Here is a 21,070-nt window from a genome sequence, read left to right as displayed (position 1 = left end):
TCATATACACTCACTCCACACTCAACCAACGTGGAGACAGACATAAAGAGACGCTGTACACACAATCACACTCCCCAAGCGTACTCTACGAACCGGGTCTAGGTGCCCTTGCCCCTGGAGGGGGGAACTGCACCCAGACCCAGGTGGTGTTTCCCTTTTCCCTGCGGTGGGGAGAGGCAGACCGCCCCGACTCAGCAGCAGCAGGGAGGCCCCACACCCCAGACCGCAGTCGGACGGCCAACTCCTCCTCCTAGCCCCCCCGCTCCAGCAGGTCGCAGAGAATGGGGGTGAGAGAAGACTCCAAACCTCCCTCCACCCGCTCATTGTAGTGTTGATGCATGTGTGTTCTAAGGTGCATTTAAAACCCAGGAGGGCATGGAGCTACCTGCCAAGGAGCAGCAGGTAAGCGCATAGTCCCTCCTGCTAGCCCTCAATGTCTACGTGTATTTAAAATTGAGAGGTGGGCAACGACGCCAGGGGTGAGGTTGTACACCCTGATGGTACTTTGGATTCCGTGTAGCGTGCCCACCCCCAAGATCCTATATGTATGTGTAATGAGAGTGTGAGTAATGTGAATGTCTAAGTTGTGGGATAAAATTGAGGCTTCTGGCTAACTTGTGGTGCTGTTGTTGTCAGACTTAAACACAGTTTCTTATTGTTTCTTCATCCTTGTGTCTCGTTTCCAAACATGAACTTCAATATCTGGCTTCTGGACGTCTTTATCAGAAACGGCCCTAACCAATCTGGCGCCCTAGGCAAGATTTTAGGTGGCGCCCCCCTACATCAGCAGTGTAGTGTAATGTTGTAACAAATAATATTTCTATTAAATAATCTTTACTTTGCATTTTAATTAACGTGGGATTATTTTTTGTATTTAGAAATAATTGTACCAACTTTTTTTTTTTTTTCAACATTTGTGGCACTGGCGTGGCGCCCCCTGATGGACGGCGCCCTTAGCATTTGCCTATACGGCCCATGCCACGGGCCGGCCCTGGGGCCCGTTCTTCGTACCTCGCTAAGTAGGTTAGCCGGATTAGATTGTTGACGATTTCGCGTGATCCTGGATCAGTCGGTTCCCCGAAGCTCATCCGGGACTTGCTGTCATAGCAACAGAGCCGTAAGCGTAAACCTGCTCGGGAGCAGGTTTACTTTATGTAAACAGGATTAGATCGCGGCCACGCAGGTATGTCCGCTTCATTTATACGAAAGCAACAGCGATATTTTTCCACTGTTTCACCATAAATAAATATTATCAATGTAACTAAAGATAATGCAGCACTTGATCCTTTTATTGATGTCACACAGATACATACAGGTCATTTCCTAAAAAAGGGAAATGTACTATTAACATTCTATTACATGTATGTGATTATTACAGATGTAATTCATATTTCAGAGTAGTAATTGTAAATTACTTCGTGTAATCAAGATGAGAGACCACGGCTATAAAAGCGAAGGTGGATTTGGGAAGTCTGTCGCAGCCATGTCCTGTCCGTATACGCGACCAACCCATTGCGGAAGGTGCAAGATTGATAAGGAGAGTCCTCAGAATTCAGCGTATATTGCGGGACAGACAGGATCCTTTAGCTCAACGCGACAGTGTGCTCATAGAGAGATATCGATATTCCCGTGAGGGTATTATTTACTTAACCAACTTGTTGACGAGGGGGTGCAGGACCACCACCTGTCTTTTTTTCCTCTGCCCTTTTCTTGGTTGCTGTTATGAACAAACTAACAGAGTATTACAGGCCAGTATTACCTTGCCAAGAGACGCAAAGCAATCTAAGAGATAAATATTACCATTCTGTAGAATACTCCTGTATTCCACTTTTACTTGTTCCCATGTTCTTGTGGGTCCTGTTGTGGCTCTAATGTGAAAGGGGATATAATATAACATATTATAATATAATATAATGCCATATGATATTGGACAATATAGTGTCATATGATAGATCTACCCTACCGCCTACTGGTGTTGGCCAGAGGGGCCGATGGCGCGATATGGCAGCCTGGCTACAACCGTAGCTGCCTCCACCAGTGTGTGAATGTGGGAGTGAATGAATAGTGGTATCGTAAAGCGCTTTGGGTGCCTTGGAAAGCGCTATATAAACCCAATCCATTATTATTATTATTATTATTAAATTACCTACGAGTTTGATTTGTCAGCAACTTTCTGCCAGCCCTCTCTCCTTGCTTTTGCAGCCTTTGCAGTGTTCTCTTGCGTTTTAATTAAACTCTGAAACTCCTGAAATCCCTCACTCATGAGTTCTTGCTCTGCTGCCGGAAAATACCGAGCACGCCCCTTGGACATTTTCGCCGACCAATCAGCGGGTTGCCGATCAATGTTTCTACTATCGATGCGTAGCCCCTTTTACGACACCCAGTGATGTCACATTCCTGCGTCCAGCTGTAGTAATCGTCAACAGCAGGTGTGTTCGGGGAACCGGATTAGCGAGCTCACGGTTAGCGCGATGATTTGATCTTGGATGTGTCATTTGATCTTGGATGTAGTAAGCGACGTACGAAGAACGGGCCCCTGGTCTTTATGAAGAAGCAACTGGTGAATCATTGTGCCCAATAACATTTGCAGCAGCTTGGTCGTTGGTGCAATGACACGATTTCGCCACCAGGGGGCGGGAATTATGCAGTTCTGAGTTCGACTATCACTTCCACCTCTTCTTATAGTCAATTAAGAGCTTTTTTATGTGATGGCATGAAGTTGGCTGTAATGTGAGTTGAAAGGTCTTTGTGTTGATATTGTTACAGTATCACTTTGATCACAAACTACACCCCCGTCGAACTAAAACAACACAAACTTCAATAAATAGTGCGACGGGTGAAATAGAGACATACAATGATCTATGTAACATACAAATCATACCTCGCTGGCTGACCTCCGCTTTGAGGCAGAAATGAGCACTTTACAGATACTTTTAAGAACATTTGAACTTGCTCTGACTTAAATTGGCCTCTACTGCTTCAACTTGCCTTGCTCATACATCCACATGGGCATGCATCTCACTCAGGTGCACCAGCAGAACCAACATGCAGTACAATAGTTCATGCATGAGAATTTCCACAATAAATGACCTAATGACATATAAAATATGCGTAGTATAAAACAAAATACATTAATTAAAAGTATGGCAGTGAAAATGAGAGAAATTCACTAGAATAGAAGCTCAGGAGCACGAAGGAAAGGCGCAGGCTTCAGGGAGCGCAACCGGGAGTCTCAATAGAGGTTTGCAGGTGGAGAAGTGGCAACAGGGGAGGTGGGGTGAGGCGGCTGGGTTCCGAGAGCGAGGAATCGGCGGGATGCAATGACGGTGACTGAGGGCAGGCAGGTGAGTTGGTGGAGTGATTCAGTGGAAAACTCCCACAGTTTCCTCCTGTTATGATAATATAGCAGGATGATTTATGCCGTGAGAGTTGAGACTCGGGTGTGAAATGTATGGTTTTCAGGGTTTTTATCGTTAACTCGGTTCCTCTGGGTCTTTCCCGTGTTGTAGTTGTGCGTCTTATTTTGAAAGAAATGTTTCCCCGTTATAGCGACCAGAGAGCAGGATGTTACTCTCAATGTTGTTGTCAGGAGGACGCTGCTGATGAAGTTACACAGTTACACAATGAATTCTCGTTTATTATTATATTTACAAAATACCAGGTTTTTTTGTCTTGGTCGTATCATTTTATTTTGTTGTATTTATCCGCCACATCTTAACAGCTGGTCCGTGAAAATATTGCCTGAAATTAAACCGTCCGTGAAAGGTTGGCGACTGCTGATTTAAACCCGCTCTAATAGATAATCATGCCTGTTCTGAAAATGCTGACCTATTGCCAGCAGGTGTGTGGGCGTGGTATGTATGTGGTGCACGCTGCATAGAAGTTGTGGATGTTTTGTCTGCTTAATCCTACTTTTTTGTCCATTTTGAGGTCACACTACGGCAATACTGACACGGAGAAGTGGGATCAGGACAGGCGCAGAGAAAACATGGGGACAGAGACTGAACACAGAACAGGGACCATCAAAATAAAACAGGAAGCATAACGACAGGCACCGAGACACAGTTCTGACACTGAGCAGAGGGAACACGGCGTGCAGGGACAGGAGTCACATGAGACACGAGTGATAATATTAATCAAAAGAAAAACACCGAGTCATCACATACAGGACCGTGATAAAAACATTGTTTTCCTTTGAGTAATAAACTTAAACGGAACTGCAAAATGACCTTTTCTGTCTCATTTTAGTGGAACAAACCTGTGTGGCTTGTTGGTGTTTCTACTCATTACTCATCTTGAGTAGAATTGCCGAGGCGGCGTTGTTGCTGGAAGCCGTGGAAGCCGTGGAAGCTGTGCTGTGTCACGGATGGTCTCAGAACTCAGAGCAGGCTGCTGGCTGCGATCCAATCACAGCAGCCGATTCATAAAAGTGTCAGAGCGCTTCTTTGATGTGTCACATCCGCATATTTCTATCATCGCTGGGGAAACTTTCAGACTCAATATATGACTGACTGCATAGTAGATCTATAAAAATAAGCGTTTTATGAAAATGCTGAATGAAAAAAAAACTTCCTTGGAAGAGATCAACGTTCAGTTTGCTGTTGAAGATTAATATACTATATTATTATTACTATACACAAAGTGTCTTTGAATGGCAGAGGTGTGCGTGCATGTGTGTGCATAATAATAATGTAATAATGTGTATGTGTTAGTCCCCATAGGGAAATAGTTCCTCTGCATTTAACCCATTCACCCAGTGAAGCAGTGGGCAGCCACCAATGCAGCGCCCGGGGAGCAGTGTGTAGGGACGGTACCTTGCTCAGGGGTACCACAGGGTAGCCGTTCAATGGAGTTGAACCCCCGACCTTCCGATCATGGGGCCACCACTCTACCTACTGAGCTATCCCTGCCCTATGTGCGCTTGAAGCCATTTATAGTTCACTTGTTTGTGGTGAGCAGCAGAACAAACAAGCGCGAGTTTAAATTTTGGACGTTTAGCTGTGATTGAGTTTTACAGCTTTTCCCACTGATTAAAACCTCCTTAATGCCAGTCATACAGCACAAAGTAATTAAGTAAAAAACAACTAACCTGTTGAAAATCAGAGCCCCGGTACCCGGGGAGAACATCTGGTTTAATGGGATGTATCGCCACATCTGCTATTTAAATACAGATACGTGTGTTGTCCACAGAAACATCAGCATCTCAGCTAAAAGCCCACAAAACCATTTCAACAACCACCAAACGATTAGCAAGCAGGTAAACAGATTCCTTTAAAACATGTAAACACAAAGTGGACACGGACACGCCGTCTGTGCTGAAAGCCCACATCTGAGATTCGGAAGCTGCAGGTTTCATCACTCCAACCGAAACTCACCGAACCAGCAACAAAACACATTTGAGAACATCGTCATGAATTCCCTTTTGCTTTGGCTGTTTTACTTCCACTGTGATAAAATCGCTCTTCTGGGCAGCTCTCTGTGTTAAACTATTCCAAGTATTAAAATGCTTTTTACGATCCCAGGAAAAAAAATAAAATGATAAGAGCCAAAAAGCTCAAACCTCGGCTCTGCACTGGCTTCAAACACTGGACACCATACTGGGCGTCCTCTAAAAATCGCCATGTTTGCTTGCCTGGCTATCACTGAGTGAGGGGCGGGGCACACCCTGGACAGGTAGGGCTGCAGGTAGTAGGGATGGGTATCGAAAACCGGTTCTTGTTGAGAACCGGTTCCCACTGTTTCAATTCCTTGGAATCGTTTGCCATTTTTGCAAACGATTCCCTTATCGATTCCAGTCGCCCCGAATGACGTCACCACGTTGCGGAGCGTCATTTACCTGGCAGGAAACACGGCGCCTAAGCGGCTCAAATGCTCAAAAGTTTGATTATACTTTATGAGAACCGATGACAACAGGGCAACTTGCAAAGTAGATATTTCATTTAAGGGAGGAAACACTACGAATATGCAAAAGCATTTGCTCACAAAACACACGATGACACGCGTTTTTAATTCCGCTCCGGACTCGTGACTCTCAACCAGCAGCAGCGCTAACGTTTGCACGTCCTCTCCCGTTAATGCGGCAGGTAAATAATCAACTAACAGTGCATATTATGTTAGCGCAATCTGCCTTATTACAAGACCTGCCATTACTGTACATGTAGGTGACCATGATGAGAGAGACAGACAGAGTCTGGCTCAGATGCTGGCAGTTCTCGCTGCAGTCTACCGGTAGCGTCTCCTTTCAGGCAGGATAGACGAATGTCACCAAGCAGTGACTCAGTTTGTGGTCAAAGGCTTGCACCCATTTGCCACAGCAGATGATTTTCAGTAAGTGAATGTGTTTAATTGTGGGCAGGGACATTACTGGATATTCTTGTGTAATTGCCACAGAACAATTTATGTTATACTTTGTTATTGCTACAGGAGAATGTTGCAGCTTTAAGGCAGGGATGACTCCTGGAGTTGCTTTCTCACTGCATATGCTTTATTTCACAATCAGATCGATTCTGTTGTGATATTTTGATACCATAGTAGCATTTACAGGATATTGTTTTATTGTGATATTATACAGAAAAGAGTTACTCAATAAGGCCCATCTACTAGTTGCTTTTCTCTTTCTCTGTGACCCAAGAATTAATGTGTAAGACTCACAGGCTGGTACCCCAAGGTCGAAAATACCACAGAGACGAGACCACTTCCTTACTCCCATCCTCCCTTTTTCTTTATCTCCTGGAAAAGGCTCGTTAAAGGCCAGGTGGTTTGTTTCAGAATTCACTAATGAAAGAACTCTGTATTTTATGTCTAGGAGTGTATTTTGCTGGGATGATCATAAATTATAGCTGAACTGATAAACTACACAAGGGATACTTTGCTCAGAAGGCAGGAAGACGTTTCCTTATTTAGTCTGTACCGGTTTGAACTGGGAAAGCTGACACACGAACCTTTTTTTCTCTATATAAACTGCTGTGTATCAAATAAACCTTTGAGTCGATTTGGGAAGACAACCTGAAGCAGTCTGTGTTTCCTTGTTCTCCCAAGCTGCTCCCGACGTCGTAACTAACCCAGCTGAATGGCATACCTGAGTGTTACTTTAAATAATTAGGAATCTTAGAAGGAAAGGACAGAACTCTGCTTATCGCTCACGCCACGGAGGAAACCCGGGACGGCAATTTCCTTCAGATTCGATAACAAAAACATACAGCAGCTCCTCTCCTACTCCTAGCCCTTCGCTGCGGTGGAAAAAAGAACGACTTCAATCCCCTTCAAGGAACATACGTACAAAATAGTTTTCCTGATACACCAATGGGGCGTTCAATGCCATCTTGTAAATATGAGTACTCTGGCAGAGTAACAGTTCAAATGAAAAATACACCAGAACAAACAAGCAAACAAAAAAAGAAGTGTGGGGTACCTTTGAACCAATGAACAAAGTATAACAATTTATACTTTTTAACATAACCCGACCCCGTCAATATGTGATATGTCTCACAAGAATATTTATTTTATTATTTTACATTTACAATTTTTTTTCCTGGGGACCCTGTGACACCCCATTGAAGAGCCGTAGGCTGGATCTCTCAAGATCTCACTGTTGGGTTTGTAAGGCCATGTTACTCCTAAATTTCTATCTTGTTCAAAGAGAAGATATAAAACAAAGTTCTGAGCTAATCGACCTTAGTGTTCTCCTTTTTAAAAAAAAAAAAAAAGAATCGATAAGAGAATCGATAAAGAATCGAATCGTTAAACAGAATCGAAAATGGAATCGGAATCGTTAAAATCTTATCAATACCCATCCCTAGCAGGTAGGCTTGACTTTGGGCTGATATTGGCCTTACTTCAGCTGTCAGCTTGGCTTAGAATCTGGCTTTTGGTTTTGGACCTGCTTGAAACTATAAACTGTTGTGGTGCAATAAGACTGTAATTCGGATGCCCCTCCCCCTGAATAATTGATTCCATGTGTTTGTTCACCACTGTCAGCAAAGCCCTGTGATTTTTCTAAATATTTGAGTGTCTCTTCGGACTCTGAGGTCTGAGGAGCGGAGCGAGATTCAAACATAGACTAGTTCCATCAGAGCACCCCTAAAAACAACCATTAATAGTATTAACAATAACATGTTACAATAACACTCTGGCACAGCTGGCGGAGCCCACGGGCACGCCACTGCAGCCCCGTCTGGCTTCTGCTCCGTGGCTGCTGGCTGACTCCTCGTCTGGGGCTCTCCTCAGCTTCCCAGGTGGGTGGCACAGATGCCCCTCCGGTGGTCCTCCTTGGGCTCTCGCACTCCTTGGGCCTGGATCTCCTCCATGCATGCTTCATGCCCTGGGGGACAGGGCTGTGGCTCCCTACACCCTCCAGCACACAGGTGTCGAACTCCAGGCCTCGGGGGCTGAGTTTTTGCCTCGGGTTCGATAACTACAGGCTCCGCCCTAAAACGGTGGATTAGATTGAAATCTCTGATTATTCCCTCTGAATTATTCTTAGACACTACAGTAGGTCATCCAACACATTAAGTGGCTTTGGAACGTAACATTGTGACGTTTTCCAGTTGAATCATTAATATTAATTACAAGGCACGCGTGACAGTATGATTGGAAACTGAGCCCCCCTAAAAGTTTGGACCCGCCCCTGGATTCAAATATTAAAGCAATTCTACATTTTCTGCATCAGCAGCTGAACACACGAACACTGCAGTGATGCACAGTGTGGGTTCCTGTGGTGGCTCCACCCCATCTTTCCAGGTATGACCAGCGTCCGATAGAAGCTTCAGCAGTGGATGGGTCTGGAGATGTGACCACTAACGAAGGAACAGGGAAACAAGATTAAACACAAGGACTAAATCACAAAAACAAGGTACATGAAGACCTAGTTACCACCAGAACGTAGCTGACAAACTGGTGGAGAGTGGAGGACAGCGCTGGCCTCAAGAACCTTCTGCTGATTAACCGTGGATGGAACTCAGGTGAGACACCAGGGACTAAAATAAGTGCATGAAAGTCCTTCAGACTTTTTTACTGTGCGGAGTTTGTCCTGTGTTCGATTAGACACACAGGACATAATAACATGTATGTTATTATGAATGTAAATATATTTTATTAAAACAACATTAGCACAGTTACACACGGTCTTCTCTGCCTCATCAGAGAAACATCCACAGCTCAGCTGCATTTCTAATCTTATGACCTCTTACTGACCAATGGGAGCACTTTGAACTGCATGTGGCGCTCTGACCGCACGCTCATACAGCAGGTCACATGGCCAGCATAGAATCAAACCAACGCGTGAGTCTTTAGACTGTGGAGGGAAACCTGCAGGCGCAGGGAGAACATGCAAAACTTACACTGAAAGGCCCCGGCTCGGTTCGAGGTCACGGCTGACAGAGGTAGCACAGACACGGCGTGAATACACTTTCATCGTCTCAACTTTCACCAGAACTGCCATTTCCCTTCAGCTGACCCACACTGGTGAATCTAAACCCCCCGCCCTGTAGGGTTCCTATGAAGGGGGAGTCACTGCTGAAGCCTCTGCTGGACGTTAGAGGAACTGCAGGTTTTGGCACTTCAGCGTGTACCTCATAGCCCCAGAGCTCACTCCGTGTGAATGAGATGGAGTTACAGGTTTGAGTCCAGAAGCATTGAGGTGCTCAGAGATCCAGCAGCAGCAGCGGTGATGTTTTTAACCCAGAGAACAAGTTCAGCACCAGCTGAACAACTGGCTGCTGTTCACACTGGATCAAACTGTGATGTTTCACTGGTGCAGAAGAGCAGACTGCACCATCTGGTTGTGTGTTTGAAAGGCATGCAGCGCTGCTGCGCTTCATTCCTGGAAGAGCTGCATTCACAGTTTGCACATCAGCATGTAAAGCACACTCTTATCTGAAGGTCTAATCAGGTGAACAGCAGGTGACACAGGTGTGCAGGCAGCATTCCTATGATAGTGCAGCCTGCTGAGCCTGAACTGTAGCGTGCGAGTAGCGTGTCGGGAATCCACCTCAGGATCATTCAGATAAAGGTCACATCTGATAGATATGGAAAAGACGGGTTAATGTAGACACGCCGAATATTTTACAGAAACACAACTCGCATACATCTTGAATTTATTTGGAGCTGGAATTGTACGCCTTTCTTTTCTTTAAAAAAAAATACAGAAAGAAAATGAAAAAAAAAATCAAAGTAAAACATAAGGAGAACAGAATAGTCATAATTAATATGGTAACATATTCAAAAAGGAGTAGGAAGAAGCTAAACTTATCCAAGTCCATCACCTTCTTCCATTTGTACTAATAATCATCACTTTTTCCTTCCTGTCTGTGCCTTATCCAATCAGGACTCAGATTCACGCTCGAGTGTCCGGGCAAGGTGAGAGCAGTGGGAGTAGCAGGAGATCCAATCCAGAGTTCCAAGGGAGTCCAGGAGGAGAACGATGGTTACAGATGAGCTTTCCAGGTATGACCAGCGTCTGATAGAAGCTTCAAGACACTCTCTTGTACCATGACATACACACACACACACACACACACACACACACACACACACACACACACACACACACACACAGATAAACACACACGCACACACACACACACACACACACACAGATAAACACACACGCACACACACACACACACACACACACACACACACACACACACAGATAAACACACACGCACACACACACACACACACGCACACACACAGATAAACTGACCGTCTCTAAGTTTAGCTGCAGCACACAACCTCAGGGGTGAAAGATGTTTTCTTGGGATTGCCTCTAAACATGTCTCACTTTACAAAGCTGTTTACAGGTCTCGGTCCTCATTCTGGTCCCGGTCCTGGTCCTGGTCCTGGTCCCGGTCCCGGTCCTGGTCCCAGTGCCTGTCTGATGGAAGTGACTTAAACTTGGTGCCTACTGCACCTTTAAGCAGTGAATCTCGATGGTTTTTGGGTTTCTTCGTTGATTCCCACTCACCTCAGCCAAGGACATTATGGTTTTTGTAGCGTTTGAGCGTCTGTAAACATGATAGGTGGAAAAGCTTTCAGTGGATCCTGATCAGACTTTGACCTCTGACCTTTGCCCTTTTAGATCAAAGGGATAATAATGCTATTAGAACCTGTTTCTCACTGCCGTGGTTCGTACTGACAGCTTACGAGCATGATGTTAGCTGAGTAAGAAAGCCTCACCGTTGTCCCTCAGTATCAGCTGATTTCCCGCCTGCTCCTGTCACGCTGTGTCGCGTTGCTGCTCGCTGCAGGTTTCCTTTTCCTTTTTCTTTGTGTGAGGTCTTCCTGTTCTTGGTGTTCCTGTGGTTTCCTGGCTGGCGTTGGCTGTTTTCATGTCCAGCCTGTTTTTGGACTTTATCATTATAATTTTTTGCTTCCACTTAATCTTTTTTTTTGTCGTTTTATTTTTTGCTTGGCTGGCTGATTAAAGATTAGTCCTGTGGACTGAGTGAGATCAAAATCAAAATAAAAAAGGCCTCATATTCTTAATCATGTCTCCATTATGTGATTTTGTAATCATCCGTGAACTATGTGAAAGTCCACTCTGCTGTCAGTCATGAGAGTCCGTTCACCCCGCTGAACCGGCCCTGCACTCTGACAACATGCCCCGCCCCCCACGGTATGTTGTTATGACTCTCAGACAGGTTTGTTCTATCCTGACATCTGATCTAACCCTGTTTGTCACGCTAACAAAGCCGTGGGCCTATAAGAAGCTCCGCGAAGCCGGTCTCCTGTGCCGACGGGTCCAGCAGACGCAGCATGGGTAAGTGTCTGCGCTCATTGGTAAAAATCTGAGAAATAAATCTATAAACTGCTGAGCGTCCTGTGGGCAGACCGTGTGCATCCACACAGCTCCCAAACAAACCTCAGGTTTATGTCTTTCTTTATATTTCCAAGTATTTGTAATTTTTTTCATAAAGTTTGCTCTCAGAACTGTAAAAACAGTGACCTCAAAGTGTGTGTGTGTCTGTGTGTGTGTGTGTCTGTGTGTGTGTCTGTGTGTGTCTGTGTGTGTCTGTGTGTGTGTCTGTGTGTGTCTGTGTGTGTGTCTGTGTGTGTGTGTGTGTGTGTGTCTCTGTGTGTCTGTGTGTGTCTGTGTGTGTGTGTCTGTCTGTGTGTGTGTCTGTGTGTGTCTCTGTGTGTCTGTGTGTGTGTGTCTGTCTGTGTGTGTGTCTGTCTGTGTGTCTGTGTGTGTGTGTGTGTCTGTGTGTGTCTGTGTGTGTCTCTGTGTGTCTGTGTGTGTGTCTGTCTGTGTGTGTGTCTGTCTGTGTGTCTGTGTGTGTGTGTCTCTGTGTGTCTGTGTGTGTGTGCCTCTGTGTGTCTGTGTGTGTGTGTCTCTGTGTGTCTGTGTGTGTGTGTGTGTGTGTGTGTGTGTGTGTGTGTGTGTGTGTGTCTGTCTGTGTCTGTCTGTGTCTGTCTGTGTCTGTGTGTGTCTGTGTGTCTGTGTGTGTGTGTGTGTGTCTGTCTGTGTGTGTGTGTGTCTGTCTGTGTGTGTGTCTCTGTGTGTCTGTGTGTGTCTGTGTGTGTCTGTGTGTCTGTGTGTGTGTGTCTCTGTGTGTCTGTGTGTGTGTCTGTGTGTGTCTCTGTGTCTCTGTGTGTCTGTGTGTGTGTGTCTCTGTGTGTCTGTGTGTGTGTGTGTGTGTGTGTGTGTGTCTGTGTGTGTGTGTGTCTCTGTGTGTCTGTGTGTGTGTGTGTGTGTCTGTGTGTGTGTGTGTGTCTCTGTGTGTCTGTGTGTGTGTGTCTGTGTGTGTGTGTGTGTGTCTGTGTGTGTGTCTGTGTGTGTCTGTGTGTGTGTGTGTCTCTGTGTGTCTGTGTGTGTCTGTGTGTGTGTGTCTGTGTCTGTGTGTGTGTGTGTGTGTGTGTGTGTCTGTGTGTGTGTGTGTGTGTCTGTGTGTGTGTGTGTGTGTGTCTCTGTGGGTCTGTGTGTGTGTGTCTGTGTGTGTGTGTGTCTGTGTGTGTCTCTGTGGGTCTGTGTGTGTGTGTCCCTGTGTGTGTGTGTGTGTGTCTGTGTGTGTGTGTGTCTGTGTGTGTCTGTGTCTGTGTGTGTACGTGTGTGTGTGTGTGTGTGTGTCTGTCTGTGTGTGTGTCTGTGTGTGTGTGTGTGTCAGCTCAGAAGACAGCTCTGATCGTTTACGCCCACCAGAGTCCGGCTTCGTTCAACGCGGCGGCTCGAGACGTGGCGCTGCAGGAGCTGAAGCTGCAGGGATACGAGGTCATCGTGTCTGACCTGTACGCCATGAACTTCAAAGCCAGTGCCACGCGGGATGACATCATCGGTGACCCCCCCCACACGGGGAACACACACACACACATTATTGCTTGTTTCATCATCAGTGCTTTACAGTTTTTTTCATCGTTTTATTTTTAAATCAGAGCAGAGTGCAGGAGCTCATCATATTTGTACATTTAAACTTTATGACTTCAGATGCTGCGAGACAGAGATGACTGCAGGCGTGTCTCTCTGAGCTCACGTTGCATCTGTCAGTCAGTTTTTGGCCTTTTTTGTGCTTCGTCTGCATTCATCTGACATATTTATTCTTTGTTGTTTTGTGTCTTTGGGCACGTTTTGAGCCGAGCTTCATCTTTCTCATTGTCAGCAAATCCTGGCAAAACACCAACTCGAGCTTTAATGCTGCTCTCTGTGTGTCTCTCAGTTTGTGGTCCATCACCTCACCTTTAAATCCTCACCTTTAAATCTGTGTAAATATTTAAAGTGAATGAAACATACCTTGGTCTGATTCGCAGGCTAATCATTTCTTTGTCTGCTGTAGTCTGCTCTTTAATGCTGTAGTGCTCAGACGGGGCATGCTCTGAGCTGAAATGCCCCTCAGCTCCACATGGTGACACAACTTCTGTGTGCAGTGGACACCAAAGAGGAAGCTGAAACTTTAAGACACGTCTCCCGGTGAAAAACAGCTCCTGTGCGCCCTGAACTATCATCAGAACTTTTAATGATTGGACTGATGGATGAAGGCATGCCACGTGACTCTTGCTAACCTCGCCTTCATCACCTCATCAAACACTTTGAAGCTACCCAACAAACAGCTCTGCTGCCTCAGCTTTGCACTCAGACCTTAGATGCTGACCTGAAGGGATGTTTCAGGGACTATGTGAGATTTGCCTTTTTCCAGCCGCTACAGCTTTTGTTATAGTTTCTACAGAAAGTTTTTAAAAAATGCTGCTGATCAGTTTTTTGCACACTGGACTATCTCCCCTCACAAGCATCACACTTGTTAATAAATTATGGCCTTTGATGGGTATCAGTGAAATAACTCTCAGCTTAAGTCAAAGGTTTGTTTTATATAGAAAGGGTGCCTCTGGGTTGAAAACACCCAATTAAAGTGAACCGATAAAACCTCCCAGTGAGATTCTGACTGAGCGTGTTGTGTTCAGGTGATGTGAGGAACTCTGAGCATTTCCAGTACGGAGAAGAGACCCTGCACGCCGGGATGGAGGGCCGTCTCAGCGAAGACATCGTAGCTGAGCAGCGCAAAGTAACAGAGGCCGAGCTCATCATCTTCCAGGTCAGAGGTCACTAAAAGCTGCAGTTATTGAGTGTCACAACTTCCCATTTCATGATGAGTAACCTCTCCATCGTGCCCACGAACACAAGTGAGCCCACATCCTGGATTATCCTGAGAATACAGAGATCGGTTCCATTTTTAATGGTTTGTAATGTTCAGCTTCTGTGTTCTAAATTCAACAAGCTCCTTAAATCGCCCTGCTCATCGGGAATGTTGTTGTTCTTCTGAAAGATTATTCCTGAGGCGGATTCATGAAAGGTCAGAATATTTAAAGTGAAGCAGAACACAGACTAATAAAACCACCATCTGAGCAACATGAAGTAAAGTGGTTTTAGAAATAAATTTAGATTTAAATAGGATTTAGATTTTCAGGGTGATAAAATTCATCTTCCTCAGTAGCTGTCGTATCTCTATTGCAAATAAAATTCTCCAAACCTGGAGCTCCGCCTTCTCGGACGGTCTGTTAGTACAGTGACCTCACAGCAGCCATATTTTTGGTCACATGAGGTCATTGAAAATACTCCATAAGGCTCCAACAGAACAATTATTCGGTATTCAGAATACATTTACCTTGTTGAAATAAAGGGATTACACGGCGGTACTTTCCTGTTTCACACTGTCGCGGGTCAGGACTGTTTGGGTTTTGTTTGACAGCTATGTTGTTGTTCCAGCAGCGTTACGGTTGCCATGGTTACAGGGTGACGCTCTCTCTGCCACTGTGTGTTTCCTGGGTGAGAGAGGCCTTGTTGTTGTTGTTGTGCTAAGCTAACAGGCAGAATGCTACAGGCTCTAAAGAATGCAGCATCATGGGCAGTGTAGTCCGTGCTGCAGGGAGAATGGACTGCCATACCCGTGATGTGTCTGTGAGCGAGGAGGGAGAAAAATGAAAAGTACGAGCTGTCACGGAGCAGAAACGGGAGCTGGAAGCATGTAAATATAATAATAACCACTGCAGCCAAAAAGAGTGCCTGACGAGCCCAGTTGTAAGTAAGCTGTTAAGACTCGACTGTACACCGTGTTCCTGTTTTCCTCCGAAACAATAAGTTTTGTTGCAGCAGCCTTTCAACGCCTCTCTCTGTGTCTCGCTAGCAAACTTGACCCACACAACAAAGTAAAGTTAGTTTTCGGCTACGAGCCCGACATGAACCCGACGTATTAGCCAGAGGTCCCTTTACTATGGTTCAGTGCCGCGGACCTTCAGTAATAGTAATAAATCACATTCATGTAGTTGTAAACTGCTTGATAATATATTAAGTTGTGGTGGACCACTAGAGGGCTCCACTCACACCCAGTGTTGAGGAAGTGTGTTGCTGTGTTTTGTGGCGCGATGTGTTCAGTTGATTTTGGAGAGGAATAAAGAAGGAGTGAGAACTGAGAGCTCTGTGTCGTCCATGCTTACCTCCACCACAAAGTAATCCAAAGTATTCAGAATACGTTACAAAATACATTTTGGGGCATGTATTCTGTAATCTGTAGTGGAATACATTTTAAAAGTAACCTTCCCAACACTGGTTATAGAAACATTCTTCCATGTACAGAGACCAGCTACCAGGCTGTAAACATGTTTGTTTCTGTTGTAAAGTTTGGAAGTCTATGGGGACTGACTCACTTCTGCCTCTGCTGGACATTAGGGGAACTGCAGCTTTTAGTACAGGCATGTTTGCGTCTTTGGAAATGCTTGATGTAAAAGAGTGTTGAACTAGAAAATGACTGAGAATAATAAAACTCTGAATGGTATTAATAACAACATTATTTTTTCCTTCTGTAGTTTCCTTTGTACTGGTTCAGTTTTCCCGCCGTCATGAAGGGCTGGATAGACAGAGTGCTGTCACAGGGCTTCGCTTTCTCCCTGGAAAAGATGTACGATAACGGGATATTCAAGGTACGTTCCAGCAGAGAACACCAAATCATTAGAAGGATGCAACAAATAACACAACCAACTCCATTAATATCAGTCTGGATTTATCGATTTAACCTACATTTAAGTGGGACAGTCAGGTGATGCGCTCATGTTTCAGAGATGAAAAGCAAAAGACAAGAAAGGAATTTCTGTACATATGTTTGAAAATTATTGGAAAACTTGATGTTGATAAAATAAAGAGCTTTTCTTTGTGGACGTGTTTTGGTCTGGTTATCCAACTGTATGTTATATTTCCTCTAAGGATAAAAAAGCCATGTTGTCGTTCACGACCGCAGCAGCTCCGACGATGTTTCAGCCTGACGGCATCAACGGGGACATCAACGTCACCCTGTGGCCTCTGCAGGTGAGACACCCGAGAAATAAACTCAAAACAAAGACCAAGAATTCACAACTTACTACAAGCATAGTAAATTATATAATTAATCGGCATGCACAACTATGCAGTAAGATCCAGTAAGATGAGAAGTCAAAACATTAAGGCAACATCGTGAACCAGAACACACAAAACAGAAAGTTCTTAGGAGGAAAATCAAAGACTCAGTGATGCTGCAACAAATCAAACAAAAGAATTCAAAACTTCAAACAGCAGAAGAGTAACAAAAACTCAGAGGATCCACTGTAATCCTAATCTCACATACAGAAACCTGTTGGAGGCAGATTAATGGGAATCGATCATAGCTGTGATGTTCCTGTTGGAGACAGATGTTGTTTTCATTCCTGAGTTATTAAATGTCACAATTTTATCAAATCCACTGGAGCCTCTCAGTCACACATGGATGTGGTACAGCATCAGGGAGACGGGCCTGGCCCTCAAAGCTCATTTTTTTCAATGTGTATGGTTATCGTAGTGAAGGCCCATATTTTATCCCAGAGGATTATCTTATTCTGATCCTAACAAGCTGCAGCACAAACAAAGGCACAAATGTGATTCAGTGTCTCGGCTGATAAAACTGTGATAAACCACTGAAGCTCCTCCAGTGTTTCAAAGCTGACTTTGTCCTCATCCGTTGGCCCATTTAGCGCCGTTATCAGCTGATACAAACAGACATGCACCCTCCTCCTCTGACAGGCAGGCTCGTGGAGCTGAACAGAAATAATTTGTTGACTGCTGAGGGGCCAGGGTACGATAAAGGAACGCCTCTAATTCATGCAAAGCTACAGTAGGAAAGTCCAAGGAAAAAAATATGAAGCTTTAACTGAGCATCAGGAGTCTTTGAAAAGCAGCAACACTGCTGATGTGGGTGTGATTACATAAAAAGGAGATAAGAGCCAGTCACCGAGCTGCTGGTACAGTGGGGCAAAAAAGTATTTAGTCAGCCACCGATTGTGCAAGTTCCCCCACTTAAAATGATGACAGAGGTCAGTAATTTGCACCAGAGGTACACTTCAACTGTGAGAGACAGAATGTGAAAAAAAAATCCATGAATTCACATGGTAGGATTTGTAAAGAATTTATTGGTAAATCAGGGTGGAAAATAAGTATTTGGTCACCTCAAACAAGGAAAATCTCTGGCTCTCACAGACCTGTAACGTCTTCTGTAAGAAGCTTTTCTGTCCCCCACTCGTTACCTGTATGAATGGCACCTGTTTGAACTCATCATCTGTATAAAAGACACCTGTCCACAGCCTCAAACAGTCAGACTCCAAACTCCGCCATGGCCAAGACCAAAGAGCTTTCGAAGGACACCAGGAAAAGTATTGTAGACCTGCACCAGACTGGGAAGAGTGAATCTACAATAGGCAAGCAGCTTGGTGTGAAAAAATCAACTGTGGGAGCAATCATCAGAAAATGGAAGACATACAAGACCACTGATAATCTCCCTCGATCTGGGGCTCCACGCAAGATCTCATCCCGTGGGGTCAAAATGATTATGAGAACGGTGAGCAAAGATCCCAGAACCACACGGGGGGACCTGGTGAATGACCTGCAGAGAGCTGGGACCAAAGTAACAAAGGTCACCATCAGTAACACACTACAACGGCAGGGAATCAAATCCCGCAGTGCCAGACGTGTTCCGCTGCTGAAGCCAGTGCATGTCCAGGCCCGTCTGAAGTTTGCCAGAGAGCACATGGATGATACAGCAGAGGATTGGGAGAATGTCATGTGGTCAGATGAAACCAAAGTAGAACTTTTTGGTATAAACTCAACTCGTCGTGTTTGGAGGAAGAAGAATACTGAGTTGCATCCCAAGAACACCATACCTACTGTGAAGCATGGGGGTGGAAACATCATGCTATGGGGCTGTTTTTCTGCCAAGGGGACAGGACGACTGATCCGTGTTAAGGACAGAATGAATGGGGCCATGTATCGTGAGATTTTGAGCCAAAACCTCCTTCCATCAGTGAGAACTTTGAAGATGAAACGCGGCTGGGTCTTCCAACATGACAATGATCCAAAACACACCGCCCGGGCAACAAAGGAGTGGCTCCGTAAGAAGCATTTGAAAGTCCTGGAGTGGCCTAGCCAGTCTCCAGACCTCAACCCCATAGAAAATCTGTGGCGGGAGTTGAAAGTCCGTGTTGCTCGGCGACAGCCCCAAAACATCACTGCTCTCGAGAAGATCTGCATGGAGGAATGGGCCAAAATACCAGCTACTGTGTGTGCAAACCTGGTAAAGACCTATAGTAAACGTTTGACCTCTGTTATTGCCAACAAAGGTTATGTTACAAAGTATTGAGTTGTATTTTTGTTATTGACCAAATACTTATTTTCCACCCTGATTTACCAATAAATTCTTTACAAATCCTACCATGTGGATTCATGGATTTTTTTTTCACATTCTGTCTCTCACAGTTGAAGTGTACCTCTGGTGCAAATTACTGACCTCTGTCATCATTTTAAGTGGGGGAACTTGCACAATCGGTGGCTGACTAAATACTTTTTTGCCCCACTGTACCACCAGCAGTTCAAAGTTCTTTTGGGACTTTTGTTTCTCTCTTTTTATCAAATAACAGAAGCTGAAGGTAAACATATAAACAAAACTGACTCAAAGCAGGAACCCAGAAAACAGAAAATCCATGAAGTGAATGAGAACAAACATCAGATGATTAGTCTGGGAAGCCAACAGCTGACGGTTAATGATTGGAGTGAAAACAGCTAGGTAACAAGAAACAGGTGAAAATAATCAAGGAAATAAAGAGCTACCAAAATAAAACAGGAAATGACTGAGCACAGAGACAAAACCCTAACACAATTAAAGTTGATAAAGAAGGGCATAAGACGGAAAGCTACACAAATAACACATAACAAACCCAAAGATGAATGCTTGTGGAATCATCTTCCTCCCTTCTGTCTGCTCTTGTTTCTTCCAGAATGGGATTCTGCACTTCTGTGGATTTCAGGTTCTGGCTCCTCAGATTTTCTGGAGTCCGGCTCACAGTCCCCCAGCTGCACGAGCCGCGATGCTCGAGGGGTGGCGGACTCGACTCAAAGGACTACTTGCAGAAAATCCTTTGACCTTTGCCCGCTGTGAGCTCTTTGACCTCAGCTTTCAGGGAGGATTCTTACTTCGGCCGGAAGTGAAGGAGGAACTAGCGACGCAGCCTCTCGGCATCTCCACAGGACACCACCTGGGGAAGCCGCTGCCGCCCGATAACCAGACCAGAGCGGCCACAGCGGAAGACGAACGAGGCAACGGGAAGAAGGCGTGTGGCTCCATTCGTACAGTGTAATTCACGCGTGGTTTTAGACACGTTTACTGAAGTTTGAATAAAACTTTGTATTAAAGCACTTACTTTGGTGCTGGAGCATTTCTCTTTTTAGAATATCTGAACAAAGAAAAGCTTTTACTCTAAAACAAATTCTGTCGTCATAAACATGAAGCAATACATTTGATGAAAGTGTAACTGAAATGTATGAAATAAAAGTTTTATGTATTCCAAAAAAACATCAAAGAAATTATGCTTGATGTAAAGTGAATGTATCCTAATCAAATAAAGTTTATTTCACCAGATTTCATTAAACGTAACATTTTAAGTTGCACCCACCTGCTTTTATACAACTGAATTACTTAATGCCAGCTTTTTAAATATATTGTTTTAGTGAGTCAGCTTTTGGAAAGGTTTTTAAAAATCCCAGAAGTATTCATGCCTTTGGTTTTTATTTATTTTGTAAAACAGGAATGTCAAACATAAAGTCCGTGGGCTGAATGGGTATAGAAAAGACGCCATACCCAGGGCATAAGTTATTGACCTTTTATTTGTATTTTCAGTTTTTTACAAATTATTTTACTGACAAAGACCTTGCCACAGCCAGTAACAGATAGAAAAGCAGAACAATTTTTTTTAAAAAATAAATTTAAATTATTATTTTCTTCTTTAAATATAAACTTTTAGTTAGTCCAAAATTCAGGACAGTCTTGGCAAAAAGCTACCAGAGCTTTTTCTGTATGTCCATGATGTAAAATGAGTTGGACCCCCCTGTTATGTAAGGTTCAGGACAGATTAGTTCTATGTTACTCGAATAAAATGAGAAGAGAGGAAAAAAAGCAATGACACGTTTCTGATTGCAACACCTCCAGAAGCAGAATTACCAAGGCCATGGGTTTGTAGTTGGAGGCTGTGCTCTGGATCTCTCCTTTCAAAGCAAAACAGGAAGATAGATATTTATTCATTTTATCTTAATATC

The 21,070-nt window shown here is 44.4% G+C and overlaps 1 protein-coding gene across 4 annotated transcripts; it reads left to right on the top strand.

Annotated features, from left to right (window-relative positions):
• Positions 1-3,286: 3,286 nt before the first annotated feature.
• nqo1 (NAD(P)H dehydrogenase, quinone 1) lies at positions 3,287-20,406 on the top strand. 4 transcript variants are annotated; one of them, XM_082535517.1, is made up of 9 exons: positions 8,626-8,960; positions 10,325-10,443; positions 11,537-11,617; positions 11,694-11,761; positions 13,107-13,274; positions 14,392-14,522; positions 16,291-16,404; positions 16,685-16,786; positions 19,756-20,406. In XM_082535517.1, exons 3-9 carry the CDS (start codon positions 11,601-11,603, stop codon positions 20,113-20,115), a joined length of 960 nt encoding a protein of 319 aa, XP_082391643.1. In that variant the 5' UTR covers positions 8,626-8,960; positions 10,325-10,443; positions 11,537-11,600; the 3' UTR covers positions 20,116-20,406. The 4 variants fall into 4 exon arrangements, with proteins under 4 accessions (XP_082391641.1, XP_082391643.1, XP_082391642.1 ...); XM_082535516.1 differs by having other exon boundaries at positions 10,793-11,617; XM_082535515.1 differs by lacking the exons at positions 8,626-8,960; positions 11,537-11,617 and adding an exon at positions 3,287-3,344.
• The last annotated feature ends 664 nt before the right edge of the window (positions 20,407-21,070 follow it).

Source organism: Aulonocara stuartgranti, assembly GCF_965226115.1.
Source record: "Aulonocara stuartgranti genome assembly, chromosome: 1".
Lineage (NCBI taxonomy): Eukaryota > Metazoa > Chordata > Actinopteri > Cichliformes > Cichlidae > Aulonocara > Aulonocara stuartgranti.
This window is presented reverse-complemented; position numbering and strand designations above follow the sequence as displayed.

Coding starts and splice junctions, on each gene's coding strand:
- nqo1 (XM_082535515.1), top strand. CDS start 10,421: ATGGTTACAGATGAGCTTTCCAG. Junction 14,523..16,290: donor CCGAGCTCATCATCTTCCAG/GTCAGAGGTCAC, acceptor TTCCTTCTGTAG/TTTCCTTTGTACTGGTTCAG. Junction 16,787..19,755: donor TCACCCTGTGGCCTCTGCAG/GTGAGACACCCG, acceptor TGTTTCTTCCAG/AATGGGATTCTGCACTTCTG.